This window comes from Nelumbo lutea, chromosome 5, assembly GCF_056320005.1.
Source record: "Nelumbo lutea isolate HS-2025 chromosome 5, American lotus-T2T, whole genome shotgun sequence".
Classification (NCBI taxonomy): domain Eukaryota; kingdom Viridiplantae; phylum Streptophyta; class Magnoliopsida; order Proteales; family Nelumbonaceae; genus Nelumbo; species Nelumbo lutea.
Genome location: NC_142688.1, coordinates 34,006,641 through 34,024,309, shown reverse-complemented (window position 1 = coordinate 34,024,309; position 17,669 = coordinate 34,006,641). Strand labels below are relative to the sequence as shown.

The following is a 17,669-nucleotide window of genomic DNA, read 5'->3' as shown; positions in this document are numbered from 1 at the left end:
CCAATTTATTGGTAGCTTCTACGTTCTGGTGTATTGACTCCGGGGCTTCAACTCATGCGTGTAACTCACTGTAGGGTTCAAGGTAAGCAAAAGGCTGAGTGAAGGAGAAGTCACACTCTACTTGGGGACTACTACAACTGTTGCAGTCGCGACCATAGGAACCGTGGAGTTACTTTTTAGAGAATGAACAATTGTACTGAAAGATTGTCTTTATATACAAAATTTAAGGAGAAAATTGATTTCTGTCTCAAAACTATGTGTAGACGGTTATTTTGTCTTCTTTAGTAATACGATTACTATTAAAAGAAATAACAGATTCATCGCATACGGGGAGCTGGAGAACAGTCTCTATGTTCTACATTCTTCTCTAGAAACTAACATAACCGAAACTACATCGGATGAAATCCCCAAGAAGAGAGCCCGTGATACAGTTAATCCCACGTGTTTGTGGCATTACTGATTTGGCCACATCGGTGTTGACCGAATCACTAGGTTGGTAAAGGATGGTCCTTTGGATTTTCTAACTATAGAAGATCTTCCCACCTGTGAGCCTTGCCTATAAGGCAAGATGACGAAATGGCCGTTTAACGGTAAGTTTGAAAGATGTACAGACACACTTGACCTAATACATACTGATGTATGTGGTCCCTTGAGTGTTATGACATAGAATCAACATGTGTATTTCATCACCTTCACAGATGATTTTTCACGATATGGTTACGTGTACCTAATGAGACACAAGTCTGAATCCTTTGAAAAGTTCAAAGAATTTAGACAACAGGTCGAGAAACAGTTAGGAAGAGAAATTAAAGCCCTTCGATCAGATTGAGGTGGCGAGTATCTCTTTGACGAATTCAGGGACTACTTAAAGGACAATGGGATAGTATCACAATTAGCTCCCCCTGCTACACCACAACTTAACGGTGTTTCAGAGAGAAGGAATAGGACCTTATTGGATATGGTCCAGTCGCTTCTCATACACTCAGAGTTACCCACATTCTTTTGGGGTTATGCATTAGAGAATGCGATTTACGTGCTGAATCGGGTTCCAACCAAATCGGTTCTGAATACTCCATATAAACTTTGGACTAGAAAGGAACCAAGTGTTAGACACTTGAAGATTTGGGGTTGTCTAGCACACGTTAAAAGAATGAGTGCAGACAAGTTGAAATCCGAGACCAGCCGTTGCCTGTTTGTAGGCTACCCAAAAGGTTCTGTAGGTTACCTATTCTATGACCCAAGTGAGCAGAAAGTGTCCTGCAGTCGAAATGCACAATTCTTGAAAACCGATTACATCCTGGACACCCATCGTTATAAAGTTGTTCTTGATGAGTAGAGCTCAGGAGCAGTGAGAGATGTCCCACAAGTTCCAGGTAGTGACCAACCTAGAAGATCCACTCGGGTATCTAAGCCACCAGTTCGTTATGGTTATGACCAGGATAGTTACTTGGTGGAAACCTTGACTAGTGAAGAGGATCCCGTGACTTACGTGGAAGCTATGTTGGATATAGATTCCCAGAAGTGGGTGGAGGCCATGAGAATAGAGATGGACTCAATGGAGACCAATGGAGTCTGGACTCTAGTAGATCCACCCTTCGGGGTAAAAGCAATCGATTGCAAATGGATTTACAAGAGGAAGAATGGCCCCGATGGTAGGGTTGAGACCTTCAAAGCTCGTCTGGTGGCGAAAGGGTACACTCAAAAAGAGAGCATTGATTATGAAAAAACATTTTTCGCTTGTGGCCATGCTTAAATCCATTAGGATCCTGCTAGTTGTAGCAACATACCATGATTATGAGATTTGGTAGATGGATGTCAAAACTACATTCCTGAATGGAGATCTTATTGAAGATATCTATATGCAGCAACCGCAAGGCTTCATTGCTACAGGTCAGGAAAACATGGTATGTAAACTTAATAGATCCATTTATGGACTTAAGCAAGCTTCTAGAAGTTGGAACATCCATTTTGACTCTGCTATCAAATCGTTTGACTTTGAGCAGAATCCGGATGAACCTTGTGTCTACAGGAAGTACAGTGGATAAGGTTACCTTCTTGGTTCTGTATGTAGATGACATTCTACTCATTGGGAATGATGTAAGAATGTCAACTTCGGTGAAAGTATGGCTTTCACAGCAATTCTCCATGAAAGATCTTGGAGAAACCGCCTATATACTGGGTCTTTTACCCGGTCCATGGTCTGGCTTGGGCCAAGGCTTGGCCCACAGGCCAGTCTGACCCACGGCACAACACGACATGGCACGGGCCTACACGGGCTTGGGCCATGGACCATGCCGGGCCGACCCCCAAACTATTAACTGGGGAAGGCGACATGGGCCATGACGGCCCACGGGCTATGCCATGCTGGCCCGGCACAACCCACTTTACACCTCTACTTGAGAGAAGTAACCATTTCTATGAAAAAATTCTAGGGCAAAAATTATTATCCCTAGGATGAACTAGGTTAAAATTTAATTGAAGAAAAGCAATTAACGGAAGTAGCATGATATTGATATATCGTTTCAGAACCAATTCCAACTATATAAATTAATTTTTACAGGCCATGCTGTGAGATTCTGCTATGACCTCCCTTATCATTCATGCAATTGCAAAATTAGCTACCCATTTCGAAGAATTTTGACTACAATGAGTTGGGTGTCATTCTAGCCCCTTTCAGAATTCTAGCCCCTTTATCCAATTCATCTACGGGCGGAGCCAAGTATATTGGTGGGGTCTTGCCCCCTGCCCCCTCCAAATTTTTTGTTGGAACCATTATATAAGCGGAGGCTGGGTTAAAAATATAATAAAGTGGGTCCTTGACCCCCGAAAACTTGAAATGAAATGTAAAGATCATTCTCTAATGCTCCTCTAACTCCCAAAATTAAAAAAAGATATATATATTTATTTTTTGTTTAAAAAAATTATAATAAATCTAAACCTTTTCGGACCATTTTCCCCAAATCCTACTTCCTCTACCCCTATCTCATTTTCTTGTTTAATTCCCTCCCCTTACCAAGCCAAAAGACAATTCCCGAACTGAATCTATCCATGTCGCTCCCCCTTCATAACCCTGCCTCCACTTGGAATCAGGTCTCGCTGGAGAGAACCCTTGAATTAAAAGGCTACAGATTACAATATCCCTAAATGGAGAATTCAGATTAGTTGAGCACTTAAGTTGTTCAACGGGCTATGGAACCAATGACTAAGTTCCATGCCAGTAATAAATTAATGGGCCCCATTATAAAAGATGAACAGCTAAAGCGTTTAGCTAAACCTTATCATTGGTTCTACAGCTTGCTGAACAACTAAAATGTTTAGCTAAACCTTGCTCCTAAGTGAAAACATACAAAGAACAAAGAAAATGAGGTGAGCCTCAAGGTTCAATTTGTAAGGAGTACAAATACAAATATGTAGAATGCAAAACCTTGTATTTTGTATCTATTTGTACTGTACATATTTGTATTTGTACAATTGCACTACTTCCAAACTAAGTCCAAAAGGAAAATGACATGGAAACCACTTCATTTGGTGATAGTTGCTAAGCCCATTTATTCGGTGGGTCATCCATGCTTTTCATCAATTTTTTTAAAATCGAATCAGACAACTAACTGTTTAGGGGTCCAGTGCCCGACCATTCGAACTGGACGGATGGCCCGTTTTGATAAAATAAATAAAAAATTAAAAAAAAATAAAAAATAGCCAAAAAACCGTTCAAACGGTTCAACTTCCCAGGTCAGCAGTTTACTGACCAAATCAACAGTTTTTGACCAAGAAGACGGTTCTAGGGTAAAACGAAACCGGTCAAGTGATCGATTTATGATTTTTCTGATCTGATCATCCGGTCTGGTGCGGTTTTGAAAACTATGCTTTTCATATATTCATCGTCCATATCAGAGCTCTACCCTAGTAGCACTAGTCTTCTCATTCGAGGAATGCTAAAAGACAAAAAGTCGGAAACATCTTTTCCCCAAATGGGTTCTCACCTTGTCTACAGGGCCAACAAACCAAGAGTTGATTAACCCAATGATGAATAAGGGTGGTGAAACGCATTCAGCATTCATCCATCTTGGCATGTAAAAGATTCTAGACATCTTGGTTAAGGCTAAAACTAGACAGTGGGACTGTGAAAATTGGGAACCGGTTGCCTTTCCGAGTTTTGATTAAATGATGGCTTTAGCATATCTTTCATAGGTTGAAGGGGGAACTGCCTGATTAATCAGTAAAATTGGGACCTATGGGGCAATCCAGTTTCTATTCTAGTTAGACCTGGCAATTGGGTTGGGTGGGTCGGGTTTGTGTTGGGTCAATGCACTTGTTGATTTCAGGTTGGGTTGAATTTTGAGTTGCATTGTCAAATGCTAGACCCTAACTCTAAATGTTTGGGTTAGGGTTGACCCATGGATCAATTCTAGTCATCCCAAAAAATAATTGAATTTAAAAAAAAAAATAAAGAAAAATTGCATGGAAAATGTCAAAATTAAAAGAATTAACTTTAAAATTCCAAATATAAAATAAAAATCTTGAACATTTAACAATTTAAAGAGTAAATAATAAAAAGTAAAGACTAAATAGAAAAAATTAAAGAGTGGAAACTTCTAACAATTTATAAATAATCCCAATTAGACTTGACAATCGGGTCAGCAGGTTGACCCATGACTCAACCCAACCCAACCCGGTTTTATCAGATCAGGTCAAGTCGGGTCATCTCCACATTCAGGTAGTTAAATATGAGACCCTAACCCTGTTTTTTCGGGTTGGACTGGATCGGGTTTGCAGGTTGGATCAACTTTTTGCCAAGTCTAATTCTAGTTAGAATTGAGTCTAAATCTGTTCCTCACATAAAGCTCCTTGCACCAACCTCGTAACACGTCCTACCTGTATATGGGGAACATGTTTAATACATAAAAGGAACTGTTTTGCTATTGCAATAAATAAAAGTAATAATGCTTTTATAACTCAGTTGGTTAGAGCACCCGTTTAGTAAGGGAGGTCTTGAGTTCGAATCTCAATCTTTTGATTTTTGGGGTCAAGCTATCTCAATCCTAGATCCATCAAAAAATATGGTAAAAGACTTAAACCTCCTCTAAGATTTCACCTAAACATCCCTTAATTTTTTAAATTTGACTTAAATCTCTCCTAACAAAAACCTCCCATCCATCAACCCTCTATCCACATTTGTCAGCATGTTGATTTAATTTTTTTTTAAATCTCAAATTTGCCCTTAATATCTCTTTTATGAGATGGATAAAAAGACTCTTACATCCATTATTGTTCTGCAAACTGAGCCTAGTGTTCTCATGGCCCACTACAAAAATGTAATTAATTTGAACCTCGATCCGATCCACCACTGAAACACAGGCAGGTCAGTAATGAAAATAAATTCAAAGAGCGTCACAAATAAGTTCAACCAATGGGCTGGGCCTTTTGATTTTGGGCTTGATGCAGTCGAATAGTAGAGAGGGCATTTGAGTTTGGGCAGGTCTGAGACCAGAGGCTTGGGATACGTTCAAGTTTGACTTAACGGGCTGGGCCTGAGTTGATTTCAATCCGGAATAGATATAAAATTAGAAATGTATTCTAGCAGAATAGGAAAAGTCTTCTTACTGGTCACTCAAAGTAAAGAAAAAAAGGCCTCCAAGTTGTTATGTGGTCTCTTCCACCCTTGAACAATGCTTTCCATCTCCATCGTCAATAATGGAATTCTTGTCAACTGTTTGTTCCTTGCTCTTTGCCCACAAGACGCTATAAAGACCTCCAAGCAAGAAAATTGCACCCAAAACACTACAACCAATAACAATGCTAATTCGGTTAGACAAATTATATCTAATCGGTTGAAGTTGGCCTAAAGTTCAAATTCTCTAATAAGACTCCATCAACCAAATTAAACCACCTTCCCAAACTGATTAGTTCGCCTAAAAGGAAATATGAGCAAAAGACTGTAGTCATCAGGCCTACAGGGTTCAACATGACTAAGAACACTGGTCCCTTTTTCTCAATGCACCAGCTCTGCAAGTAGTAAGCAACACCAGTAACAACAATTCCCTGAAAACAGAAAAAATAAAGTGAAAGAAAAAGATTAGCAGCTAGAAATGGAAACGGGATTTCCTGAAAAAAAAAAAAAAAAAAAGAAAGCGTATAAACACTTTGAGAGCTCTGTTCCCAGTCATACATCAGGAACTATCCTCCCATGAATTTAACATATATGAATAGGAGGTATTCTTAATATATAGATAGCTGGATGCCATGTTCTTAGGGTGTTTGTATGATTTTTGCTTTTAGGAGATCCGAGACTCCTAAAAATGATTATAGAGCTTTGTTTTCATGAAAAGAAAAACAAAAAAAGACATCATCAAATATATAGGGTTGACTACATGAATGCTGTTTCACCATTCTGCTCTATTGAGTGCCATTTCCATCCGCTAAATTATGGATGCTTAAATCCTTTCTTATTATTTCCACCTTTATGCAAAACAAATAAATAATTCTCTTAGTATTTTTCTGATTAATGAAATTAATTAAACTAATTTAGGTAATTTATAGTATAATCAATAGGTAATTAACATGGGAGGTCCTATAACAATGGCGATTAAAATGCACATATATTCATTTAGAAACAGGTAAAATAGTTTAATAAAAAGTAGTCAAGCAAAAGAAAGTTCACAAAAGAGTTTGTGAAGTGGTTACAGTCTTACAGAGTATGACACAGCAAGAAGTCGGACGTCCCAATGCAGCTGCCACTGACTAAGCTTTCTCTCTATACAAATGGCAACAACAAATGACTGAATGGAGCCTAGAAAGCATGTTAGAGTTGTGAATAGAAACTTTGAAGGGTAGTCTTTCAAAATTCGGTCCTGTCTCCAAGCAAACAACATACATGGTTAGACATTGAGGCTGCATTTGGTTGCTTGTAAAATTAAAGAAAACAAAAGATTTCCATGGAAAATGTTTTCCAATTGGAAAGCAAAGTTGAAAGTAACAGGCAATGCTATTATACTCTCTCTTTTTTTTTCTTTTTTCTTTTTGGTGGGGTAGGGGGGTATGTGTGTCAACCATTTCAGGTGCAGCTGAATATGATAAAATAGTGATATTTAGGAAATCATCATCTGTTTTCTTTCATTTTACAATCAAGATGTAGAATAAATCACTAAAGCATTAAGCACAAATTAATAAAAGAAATGACTAGGGAGGGTGTTTATTAAGTTGCATTGCATTGTTGCATTTTGGGTTGATAAATGCAAATTTGTGAGAAATATGCATTGCCATATCATAATATGAACATCATTTCAACTAGAAAAAAATGCATTTTACCTATAAATAACAATTTGTACTGATCAATTCGAAATGTTTTCAAAACATTTTAAGTAGAAAAATCTCTCTTACACAAATTTGTATTGATCAACCCAAGGTTCTAAATATTGATACGCCTGATACGTTGGCAGGGGTGTATCGGGCAGTATCAGTACTTTTTTTTTAACTTTTTTCAAATTCGGTTCAGGAGGACCGATTTAAGGTTCCTCCACCCCCTGCACTGGTCAAAACCCCGATACACCCTCTGTAGGGGCATATCGGGGTGCTCCTGACACAGGCTGATTCGGGTCGATTTTTTGAACCTTGGATCAACCCAAAATGCAAGGCCGCTATATGTACCAAAAACCTCCTAGATAATAGAACGAAATACCTGCAATACAAGCCATAAAGCCCAGGTGATATTGGCAAAGAGAATGATGAAACAACCTTTTAACCAATTCTTGGTTGTGTGGGAAATAGATAATTCTTCTTCACTGATATCATGTTCCAAGAGCTGAGTATTGATCAAGGGTTTCAAATGCGGGCCCTTGTAGAAAGCAAGTGTTACAGCACCGGCCATACAAAGCATGATACCTAACACTTTGGCATTTCCTGCAAAGCTCCTCAACTTAACGGTTTCCACCCTGTAAACAAAACTTTCCCTCAATCCTCAACCAACCAACCAACCAAAGATAAAATAGATAGATAATAATCAATCCCCTCTAAAACTTACCCGAGTAGAACAGCTAATAGGAAGGTGATGACAGGAAGTGTGTTAGTTGATGCAACTGCCAACGTTGCAGATGTATAAACGGTGGCAATAGCATATAAATTCAAAGAGAGAGTAACCCTGTGGATTCAAAAACTCAAATATCAAAAGCTTTTATATTTATTTTCTATGATCAAACATGAATTATGAACTGAGCATACCCAAACAGAGAAAGCAAAAAAATCTTGCAGAAGACCACAAATGACAGTGATGGGGCTCTTTTTCTGGAAAGAAGAAGAAAACCAATTAGAAATGACATATGACCATGGGCTAGCTCAATCTTGGATGAAACTACTATGAGTTGGAAAGAAAGAAAGAAGAAGAAGAAGAATTAAGTTGTTTATTACCTTTCAAAGATGACAGCCAGAGGGACTAAGAAGACAGTGGCAGAAGCCAGTCTATAGAAGACGAACACAAAGCTACTCATACCTCCATTAAATGCAGCCTTGGATAGAATATACATGCCAGCATATATCAATTGTATGAAAATGGCGACCAAATAAGGCTTCCTTCCCTCCATTGTCTACAATCCTGATACCCCTAGATAGCAAGACTGGTGAATGCAAATTCGCCTTTGAAGCTGATGATGAAATGAAAATTAGTTAAATGTATTTCTCTGGCAACCCTCGATCTGCAGCATCAACAATTTAGAAAAATGGCTGGCGCTGGACAGCCTTTAGTGGACACGATAGCAGTGACCACATATCTTATGCCCCAGCTTTTTTTGTTCTTTACTGCAACAGAATTATTTTATTAAATTTATAGAGGTTGTATGGTGCAGAGAGAGAGAGAGAGAGAGTTTGGTTGAAAATGATTAGTTTGGTCGTATAGTGTTAAGCTTTGGCATGAAAACCCTTAAATTGGGATTAGTGGGAATTTGGATCTGGTTCTTCTAGAAGTCATCTAAACCAATGGCTGTTGTGTAAGAGGCAAATAAATATGCTTTTATATGTTTATCAAGCTTGGTTGTAATTGAGTTTTCTAAGGTTTCAAAGGAAGACGAACCTGAGCTTAGTCTGGGCAAGAATTTTAGGCCTAAGCCAAACCTAAGGTCATAAGAAGCTAGTCTAATGACCCAAGTGAAGATACATATAGAACGAATATATGTGGGTTAGCCCAACCAGACGGAAATCGCATGGGTTAGTCTCAAATTTGGGGTCCATGTTTGTCCTTGTGCTTTGAATATTCCACTTTGTCGTAAATTTTGTCGGTGCTTGTCTAGTAGACTTGCGTCCACTAAGTGTGGTATTCACTTAATAAAACCCACGCGTTATGACTCTCATTCACTGCCAACAAGGAAACAAAGTATAATCATGAATTGCTACAGAAGTTGGTGGATGCATAAAAAGTAGAAAGTTCCCCAAAACCTATTTTCCAAAGAAGTTCAACTCAGTAATGAATAACCACTCTTTTATTTTATATCTGGGGACTTATTTAATTAACAAAGGTTGCTTTGTCCTTGGGATAGTGGGATTTTGCAGAAAAATTAGGAGGAAATAGAATGATACCAGCTATTCAATGCTGATTATGACAAATTTTGTACAAGTGTTGTGTTGTACAGCTCTGATAGAATTGCTTTTGTGTTTTTGTTTTCCTTTTTATTTAGCTTTTGGGGGGTGGGTGGGAGCAAGTAACCACTAATTAACCAGATGGACTTTTGTTATGGCTTCGCAGCTATACTCCCTCCTTTGCTTAGGCCATGTTTGCTTGCGGTGCAAATGCACTTTTACACTGTGGAATGTGGAATATAGTCAAGGTAAAGTGTTACATCCATAAAAATCATACTAACATTACACCGAATACTGAGGAAAAAACTTAAATTTTACATTGATTTATGATTATATTAAGACCATTACCCAAAATCTTGCAAAACTGGACTGGAGTGCAGCATAACACCGGTTCAGAATTTACATGGCAAACACACGCAGTCGTTTTATTTGGTTTGCTGGAGGGACTCAACAAATTTACTGATCGTTTTATTTGGAATTAGAGCAAAAGTAGAACCCTAATTTGTGCCAGATTTATCCCTTCTTTGGAATGGAGACAGGAGGCATATGGACAAAGGAAATCACAGGTAGTGGATTGAGTTACTCAACAAAGGAAAAGGACCACATCATCCCTATCAGTGTTTTATAGTAGCCAATGCCATTTTGGAATTGGAGCAATAATAGAAGAACTCTAACTTGTGGATTGAGTTACTCCACAAAGGAAAAAGTAGTCTATCATCAGTATCAGCATAGATCCCACTCAAGCTAGCTTTTAATCGGTATCGTCTCCTATTTCAGAATAAATGCATTTACGAGTGTTCTTTTCTTTTTCAAATAAAGTTATACAATGACTTTTATTCATAAAAGTATTATTATATTATCCCATCATGTGCTAGTAAATTTTTATGCTAATCACAAAATGATTTATCGGAGGATATTATTTACCTAAATAAATTATCCACTCAAAAATTGTTATTTTCCATGGGGCCTACAAACACCGAAACACAAATGCAAGTTTCTTTCGACTTCAGATCTGCGCCTCACAGGGGGTGCCCCACAATGTCCCACAGCATATCACTGTTGCGTATTGAAAATATCTCCTGATGATGATATCATCATTTCTAATGCATCGTTAGGAGATGTTTCCAATATGTGCTGTGGGAGTTGTAGGGCACAGATTGGATTTTACCAACCAACCAGCAGGCACCTTATAGGCCACTCATGTTCTGCCACCAATCACTTTGCTTAATTAGAAAATAAAGAAGGATAATGATTAAAGCCACGTGGTATTGTGTGCATGCATGGATTCTCAGAATAATGAGACATGGAATAAATTTGAGTGGTAGATAGGCTGATCGTTTCCAATTCCATCCCAGCCTGGTCCAGCCCACAAATTTAGATTTGAACTTTCTTTTGTGTTTTGACTTAGCCTAGGCCTTGACCCTCATCAGGTTGGAAAATTTTAGGACCAGGTCTGGGCTTACATTTCAGGCCTGGGTCTAGGCCGAATTGGGCCCAAATCGAACTCTAAAATTGCTGGCTTGATGCGAGCTTGGGGCCGGCCCATGATCACCCCTATCAGTAGACCTTACCAGAAGACGTGTTTGTCGGGTCAAGCAAACTGCACGGTCAGAGTCCAAATCTCCTGCCCACGTTTACCCATTTAACCAACCCTATTTCATCCCATTTGAAAAATTCTAGCCATCCACAAAATAGGTACCTTCTTCATACATCAAGTTTTAATCTTCTATCTTCTTTCTCTTTTTCCATAGATGCTACGACCGTTCAATTTCAATACGATGTGGAGCGCTTGACATTAAGAAATGTCATTCTTTTGAAAATTTGATGTTTTGTTTTCAAATCCATTGAAAAAAATTAAAAAAAAAAATGTATTTGTTTTTTAGAGGGATGGGCCTTTTGAGTTTGGGCTGACCTTTGACAATAGGCTCGGGATAAATTCAAGTTCGACTCAACGGGCTGGGCCTGATTTAGTTTCAATAGGAATTGATAGTGGAGAACTGTGCACAAATAATTCAAATTCTTCTTTATACTAGTAAAAGTGTACCCACATTTCACATGCCAATATCAAATGATAATGAGGATAATAGTCAGCAACCAAATGATCTTATTGATTGAACCATTAACCTATTTAACCAGGAAAATTGACTATGATTAAGACATTAATGTATGTTCAACTTTTTTTTATAAAATTTATAAAAAATATATTTTATTTTTATTATTTAATTTATGAGATAATAAAAAATTACTTATTTACCAAGAGAAAATGCAATTCCAATATATTGCTTGAACATTGGTTTTTAATATTATGGTCAAATCAATTATTTATATATATAGTATATATGTTATTTATATATAATATATATCAATTATTATTTATTTATATTGCATTTTTGTAAACTTTTTATATGATGGAAATAGTTTAAAAAATACTTATATTTTTTATTTTTTAATTTCAACTGTTATATTTTTCTTTTTCTTTTAATAATTTATTACTTTTTTAAAAAATTAAATTGGATTGTATCAGATTTGAATATCTGACATCTTAAATGGATTCAGGTTTAAATCAATGTTTATGAGATCCGATCGAATCTTTGTATTTGACCAGATCCAATCTGATTTGCTTGCATCCTTACCAAACCATTGCCTACAATGACCTAGCTAATTAAATTATTGAACTATTTGATATGGTTAGTCGGGTCATGTGTTAGACATTAATGCTATTTATTTTTTATCCTATTTTTTTATCCCATTTCTATAATTAATGAAAATAATTCTCATTAATCACACTTTTTTATATAATGAATATATTATATTATAGAATGTACCCAAAATTACCAATAAATTTCTACATTTTCTAGAATTTTATGTATTTTATTATAATAAAAACATCCATTTAACATTGATAGTTTAACCACTAACCCACCACTTGGATGGAAAAACCATTTTTCTTTTTTGGTTCATTTTAAATCATGTATTCAATTTTCATCATCGATAAAAGTAATTCTTGTTTCCACATTTGTTCTTTTTAATGTGATGAATATATAACAATAGAATTGTATCCAAATGCTTTATACAAAGCTTATATTGTTCTTTGAACTTATATGTATATATATCATTTGTTACTTAGTTATGACATCACAAGTTAACCCATTTGACCTGATTATAAGATCATTGACCTACCTACCATCTAGATATGGAAATGGTTTCATTTTCAAAATGGTTTTAAATTTTACATTTCATTTATATCATTGATAAAATAATTATTTAGCATACTTATTTTTGTTTATATTATTAGTATATAATATTATAGATGTGCCCAAAATTGTTTCATTTTTAATTATATATCATGGGTTAACCACTAACTTACCCCTATATAGGAAGATGGTTTAATTTTCCATCGATTTTAAGTTGTACATTTGATGTCCATTATTAATAAAATTATGTTTATTTTATCATAGTTATTTTTTAATATAACAAATATATAATAATAGAAACGTGTCCAATTTTTCCAAAATTTTCTTTTTTTTTTTCTATATTTTTTATATTTCTAAATTTGTATTATTTATTTATAACATCATGAAATTATTCATTTGACCCAAATGGTTAAAGTACTTACCGACGATAAACAAAAGTATTTTTTTATATTTCTAAATTTGTATTATTTATTTATGACATCGTGAAATTATTCATTTGACCCATATGGTTGAATTACTTGTCCACCACCTACATGAAAAATATGATTTCATTTCTATGTTTATTTTAAAAATATAAAATTTCATTCTATTAATAATTATTGTGTATGGATTTATTAGTGGAATTTAATGATGATAAACAAAAGTATAAATGGTGGATTCAATAAGAGAGAATGTGATTTATTCAATGACTTAAATGTGAGCCTTAACGAGATTGAATGTACTTAATGGTATTCTTTTAACTACATTTTCTGTCCTTTCAATGGAAATGAACTAAATTCAAGAGGAGGGATATTTCAATAAAGAAAATTTCCAGAAGCCAATACCTTCTCATTCACATTTTTATGAATAGGATAGATATAGATAAATTAATCAACCCAAAATAACAACCACAACCCTAAAAGTAAAGAAAAAAGGAAAAGGCATTTGATCTGAAAAATAATAATTGCTTTGATTATTGAAAAACCACCTTGAATTCTCCATTGCTCTAATGTACGCCAATTTGCTTATGTGGCCTCTTCCACCTTTAAGCAATCCTTTCCCTCTTCAATTGTGAAATCCTTAATGTCATCTGTTTGTTCCATGCTCTTTGCCCACAAGACACTATAAAAGCCTCCAACCAACAAGATTTCGCCCAAAACACTACAAACAATAACAATGCTGCTATTTAGATTAGACAAATTATATCTATCAATTGATGCTGGCTTAAAGCTCAAATTCTTGAATTAGAGATTTCATCAACGAAATTAAACTACCTTCCCAAACTGATTAGTTCGCCTAGAAGAAAATAGGAGGAAAAGGTGGTGATGATGAGGGATACTGGGTTTGACATGGCCATGAATACAGGCCCCTTTTTCTCAATGCACCAGGTCTGCAAGTAGTAAGCAACACCAGTAACCACAATTCCCTGCAGAAAAACCATAGCTATGGATCTTCATACTTCATAGACAAGAAATAAAGCTAAAAGAAAAAGATAAACAACTAAAAATGATTGCGTGACTTTTTTCGTTGGTTACATGAATCCTATTCCACCATTCCATTTGGTTCAATATTATACCATTTCTTATTACTTCCACCCAAATCCATTTTTGGGTTTTATTCAAAAAATAAAAAACCAAATTCATTAAAGTTTTTTGATTAATTAATGCGCATTAATTAAACTAACTTTTGGGTGGTTTTGTTTAATCAATAGGCCTTGGATATACTGTAACAGTGGATAATATGTAAACACAAAGAATTAATTTGTGAATTGGTTACAATCTTACAGAGTATGCCACGGCAAGAAGTCCGACGTCCCAATGCAGCTGCCATTGACTAGGATTTCTCTCGATACAAAAGGCAACAACCAATGACTGAATGCAGCCTAGAATGCACGTTAGAGTTGTGAATAGAAGCTTTGAAGGGTAGTCTCTCAGAATCCGATCCTATGTCCAAGCAAAATTTAAGTTTTCATCATTCATACATGAAGAATTTTTCTTGTATAAAATGAAGGATAAGAACAACTTAATGCAACTGAAGAAATGACTAGCTAGAGAACAGAATGATGAATACCTGGAATACAAGCCTCAAAGCCCAAGCAATATTGGCAAGGAGCAAGAGAAAACAACCTATTACCCATGTCTTGGTTGTGTGGGAAACAGATAAATCTTCCTCGTTGTTGTGATGTTCCAAGAGATGAGTATTGATCAAGGGTTTCAAATATGGGCCCCTGTATAAGGCAAGTGATGCACAACCAGCCATACAAAGTATGATACCTACAACTTTGGCTTTTCCTGAGAAGGTCCTCAACTTAACGGTTTCCATCCTGTATACAAATTTTTGAAATTACAAACATTGATAGAATATCAACCAATAATTGATAAATAGTAATAATTAGGGTGGATCAGCTACCATTACAGGGTGTCGTACATAGGAAACATCTCTCCATGAATATTCATAACAAGGGAGATGTTCCCAATGTGGGGCTGCAGCGGCTTGTTTTTAGCATTCCATCAACTTTGGACAAGATTCTTATGTAACCGTTATATGCATGTTTAAAACTTTTTTTTTTTCTTTTGAAGGGCTACACATCTACGAAGGGGTAACCCATCCCCAACCCGGGTGTAGGTGGAATTCAATCCCAACACCGCTATGACCAGCAAAAGACCCTACCAACCAGCTGGTTGGCACCTATTTGAAAAGGCCCTAATATTATTTAATGAGACCTTTTTTCTAAAAGAAATTGATAAAATACAAAACAAAGTCAAATTAAGTAACTGCAGATGCAAGAAATACAATGAAAATTGAAGGGAAAAATAAAATACAACAAAATACAGAAAACAGAAAATTGCATAAAACACAAAAAAGAAAAAAGAGGGAAATACAAAAAAGTAAATGTAAAAACACTAAAATTTTTTAAAACAAAAATACGAATGCAACAAGAGATAGATAGCTAGATACTGTACTTTGAGATGTGGTGCAGAGTTGGAATAATCTGAAAGTTCACAGTGGGTTCTGGTGCCAAATGAAAGTTTGGGGGTGCTAAGTATCACTACCCCAAAGTATAGGGTGGCAATCTATAATTTACCCTAATCCCCTCCAAATCTTATGAGTGAAGACAGTACCTGAGTAGAACAGCTAATAAGATGGTGATGACAGGGAGTGTGTTAGTTGTTGCAACCAACAACGTTGCAGACGTATAAACGAGCCCAATACCATATAAATTCAAAGAGAGAGTAATCCTGTGGGTCAAAAACTCAAATATCAAAAGCTCTATTAAAAAAAAAAAAATTCCAAGATCAAACAGAGAATCATCCATGGAAGTGATGAAGAGTACGAATATAAAATGAAGTCATACTAAGCATACCCAAACAGAGAAAGCATGAAAATCTTGCAGAAGGCCATAAAAGAAAGTGATGGAGCCCTTTTTCTGAAAGATAAGAAACCCAATAATTAGATCCCTTTGAAGGAGAAGTCTTGAGTAGATGAGCTCATGAGATCCTAGATGGACCACTATGAGGTGGGGAGAATTGAAAGAATCAAAGAAGAAAGAACTAAGTTGCTTATTACCTTTCAAAGATGACAGCTACAGGGACTAAGAAGACAGTGGCAATAGCCTGTCTATAGAAGGTGAACACAAAGCAATTCATACCTCCGTTGAATGCAGCCTTTGATAGAATATAGGTGACAGCATATATCGATTGTATGAGAATGGCGACCAAATAAGGCTTCTTTCCATCCATCATCTAGCTACAATCCTGATGTCTAGCAAGACTGGTGAATGCAAATTATATATTTTATGATATGCTGATGATGATGGTGAAATGAAAATTGGTGACAATATTATAGAAAAATGATCCTTTGATAGTGGCATGGACATGACAGCAGTGGCCACGTACCCTGGACCCTAGCTTTTGTTGGGTTACTTTATTTTTTACCAAACTTATTTTATGTTCATAAAGGTTGCATGCCCCAGGCTGCATAGAGAGAATCTATCAAAGAAAGAAAAAGCTTCTGCCCTTAAATTGGGGTCAATGGGTACTTAGATCAGTTTCTTCTAGCAGTAACTTGGGCTTTCTAAAATGCATATAATAAATCAAAGATGTATTGACATGTGTATATATGGCTCAGATTGGAGTGCAAAGCCTTATATTTTATGTTATTTTGTATATATTTATACTATGCATATTTGTATTTGTATTCTTTCCAAAATGAGCTTATATGTTTATCCAATTCAGCTGTAACTTTGTATATATACACTTATCAAGCTTGTTGGAACTGATTAATGATGCTAGGAAATCTCTGCTTTGTTACTTTTGTATATGGACATTGGATTTTTACTAGGGAAGCACATGTTTTTAACTCAAAAAAGCAAAATCTTCTTAAGCTTTTTCTATCCATGGATTTGTATAAATGTTTTGGTTTTTATATAAGCTAGTTTAATGATAAATAAATAAATAAAGCCTTGTTGTAATGGAGTTTTGTAAGGCCTCATAGGAAGCTAAACCTGAGCTTAATTTTAGCCTAAGCCAAAACTAGGGTCATAAGAAGCTAGTCTAGTGACCCAAATGCTTTGGCTCCATCTTTGATGTGAAATTGGATTTGGTGCTTACAAAATTGTGTTCGCATTCTTTCTCACAGCTATTTTTTATCTGTGTATTAGAAATATCTCCCCATAAATAAAAAATATACAAATATGGAGATGTTCCTAATGCATGGCTGAAAAGGGCTGTGAGAACTGTGTGAAGACAGTTTTGCAAGAACTGAACCTCCCCTCCATTGATGTTATTTGCCCTTCTTACATTACATGTGGTTTGAAGAAATATCCAAGGTTGGTAAGTAGATAAAGAACTCACATCAACTGAATTTTGAAAAAAACAGTGGCATGTCCCCTTTGGGGAGCAACGCCTGATGCAGCATATATAGATATACGAT

General features: G+C 36.0%; 2 protein-coding genes across 3 annotated transcripts; both read right to left on the bottom strand.

The window, feature by feature from the left end:
* Positions 1 to 5,536: 5,536 nt before the first annotated feature.
* On the bottom strand, positions 5,537 to 9,120 carry LOC148851594 (WAT1-related protein At5g64700-like). Its single transcript, XM_088943828.1, has 7 exons — positions 8,404 to 9,120; positions 8,218 to 8,280; positions 8,021 to 8,137; positions 7,679 to 7,931; positions 6,693 to 6,851; positions 5,891 to 6,042; positions 5,537 to 5,781 (listed from the first exon to the last, which is right to left on the bottom strand). The coding sequence occupies exons 1-7, from the start codon at positions 8,574 to 8,576 to the stop codon at positions 5,643 to 5,645; spliced, it is 1,056 nt and encodes a 351-aa protein (XP_088799954.1). The 5' UTR covers positions 8,577 to 9,120; the 3' UTR covers positions 5,537 to 5,642.
* A 4,445-nt stretch (positions 9,121 to 13,565) lies between these two features.
* LOC148851593 (WAT1-related protein At5g64700-like) lies at positions 13,566 to 16,620 on the bottom strand. Of its 2 annotated transcripts, none has more exons than XM_088943826.1 (7): positions 16,305 to 16,620; positions 16,102 to 16,164; positions 15,860 to 15,976; positions 14,808 to 15,060; positions 14,522 to 14,680; positions 14,012 to 14,163; positions 13,566 to 13,898 (listed from the first exon to the last, which is right to left on the bottom strand). In XM_088943826.1, the coding sequence occupies exons 1-7, from the start codon at positions 16,478 to 16,480 to the stop codon at positions 13,763 to 13,765; spliced, it is 1,056 nt and encodes a 351-aa protein (XP_088799952.1). In that variant the 5' UTR covers positions 16,481 to 16,620; the 3' UTR covers positions 13,566 to 13,762. The 2 variants fall into 2 exon arrangements, with proteins under 2 accessions (XP_088799952.1, XP_088799953.1); XM_088943827.1 differs by having other exon boundaries at positions 16,387 to 16,620.
* Positions 16,621 to 17,669: the final 1,049 nt, after the last annotated feature.

Bases quoted from the DNA above. Each gene is read 5' to 3' on its own strand.
- LOC148851594 (XM_088943828.1), bottom strand. From the start codon at position 8,576: ATGGAGGGAAGGAAGCCTTATTTGGTCGCCATTTTCATACAATTGATA. The intron at 6,043-6,692 runs GTAAGACTGTAA...TTCTGTTTTCAG, and splicing joins TTCTTGCTGTGTCATACTCT to GGAATTGTTGTTACTGGTGT. The intron at 5,782-5,890 runs GTGGTTTAATTT...TATTGGTTGTAG, and splicing joins GAACTAATCAGTTTGGGAAG to TGTTTTGGGTGCAATTTTCT.
- LOC148851593 (XM_088943826.1), bottom strand. From the start codon at position 16,480: ATGATGGATGGAAAGAAGCCTTATTTGGTCGCCATTCTCATACAATCG. The intron at 15,977-16,101 runs GTATGCTTAGTA...TTTGACCCACAG, and splicing joins TTCATGCTTTCTCTGTTTGG to GATTACTCTCTCTTTGAATT. The intron at 13,899-14,011 runs GTAGTTTAATTT...TATTGTTTGTAG, and splicing joins GAACTAATCAGTTTGGGAAG to TGTTTTGGGCGAAATCTTGT.